A 1,510-nucleotide genomic window follows, 5' to 3' on the forward strand; every position below is an offset into this window, starting at 1 on the left:
CGGATGGTATGGCAGGAGAACGCCAGCTGTATAGTGATGCTCACCAAAACATTTGACTTTATAAAAGTAAGACTTCAAGTGTTGAATTGGGTAACTCGTTAGCAGTTTTCGAAACATTTGGTAGGCACTAATCATCATATTCATCATTGAGGCTTTATCACTAGGAGGACCGATTCTTTTTTCTCTTTGGTGATGGTTAGTTATGGTCATATCCACAGACGCGAGACGCTCACATTGTATAAGCTTATCAGAGAATACCTACGTACTGTATTTCGATGGACTGCCAGACAGTCCATCGAAAATTCGAAAAATCTCTAGAATCTAGATAGCCCCGTGTTACCTAAGGTTAACTTAACATCTGGTCACTTTAACCAATTAACCATCGGCATTGAAGTTGACTGTGGTCCAATCTTCAAGACTGAGGGACAACATCGTAGTAAGATACGAGTAAGATTCGTAAGCCGGACCTAAGAGCCTGTTTGTGAGTTTCATCCGATTTTTTTCCGAATGTCCTGTAGCCAATGTAAATGAGAGAGTTCACACGACACGTTTTTTTCCCGAACGACAGGTGTGAATGGGATTTAACACTTTGATATTATACCTCCACATGTTTCTTCTCAAATTCGCCACAAATATTTATACACTTTCCCCTGTCCACGTGTGTGCAGGTGATGTGCATGCAGTATTGGCCGTCCGCCAAGGTCAAAAACGAAACCTACGGCAATCTGACGATCTCCGTGGAGCACGAAGAAGAGTTGGCCAACTTCCACATTCGAACGATTCGCATTGTTCTCAAAGAAGGATCTGTGAGTAGAATTTTTGCATTGCTTATTGCTTTCTCCTATCCTGTCTTCCGTCTCTTCGATTTCTGAACGATAGAACCTCAGTAGATACAGTTACAGTTCCCCTATCTAACAATTCAAATTATATGCGAGTAGTGGGGTTTCACTTCCCACCCGGGGCGATTTTAATATAAAACAAATGAGTTTCGTTCCCGGTACGGCTGGCTATCTCCTATACTGTGGATTCTATCCTAAACAGATAAGGTTCATTCTCGGAACGGCTGCCTAGCTTTCTACTATCCTGACTTTTATCTCTCTTCGATTTCCGAACGATTAGACTTAGACCACAGTAGATACAGTCCCCCTATCCAACAATTCAAATCATGTATACGATTTCTTCAATTTACGTCGAGGTCGTCGAAGGTTTTAAAATTCCCTTCGATTGACTTCGGGTTTTGTGCAATTGAAAGAATAGTGGATACCTGAGCGAAGATACTGGTGGTCTGAAGATATTGATGGTATTCCATATACCCCTGAAGCGAGAACCTCTCTAATCACTTTCCCATTGTTTGTGTTGCAGCCAGAAGAAGAGCATAGGAAAATTCTCCAGTTCCACTACACGGAATGGCCGTGTCACACCTGTCCATTTTCCAACGCCATTCTCGAGTTTAGAAGACGTATGCGAGCTGTGGTGGGAACCTACCGGACGCAACAACATGGCAGTACTG

General features: G+C 42.7%; 1 protein-coding gene across 1 annotated transcript; it reads left to right on the forward strand.

Annotated features, from left to right (window-relative positions):
- Positions 1–9: 9 nt before the first annotated feature.
- Positions 10–1,504, forward strand: LOC103522870 (tyrosine-protein phosphatase 9-like; the record flags this gene model as incomplete). The annotated part of the gene is made up of 3 exons (XM_008487957.2): positions 10–66; positions 669–806; positions 1,363–1,504. Coding segments are annotated over exons 1-3 (310 nt in total), but the record flags the coding sequence as incomplete, so codon positions are not given.
- Positions 1,505–1,510: the final 6 nt, after the last annotated feature.

This window comes from Diaphorina citri, unplaced genomic scaffold (genome assembly GCF_000475195.1).
Source record: "Diaphorina citri unplaced genomic scaffold, Diaci psyllid genome assembly version 1.1 scaffold12235, whole genome shotgun sequence".
Taxonomy (NCBI): Eukaryota; Metazoa; Arthropoda; class Insecta; order Hemiptera; family Psyllidae; genus Diaphorina; species Diaphorina citri.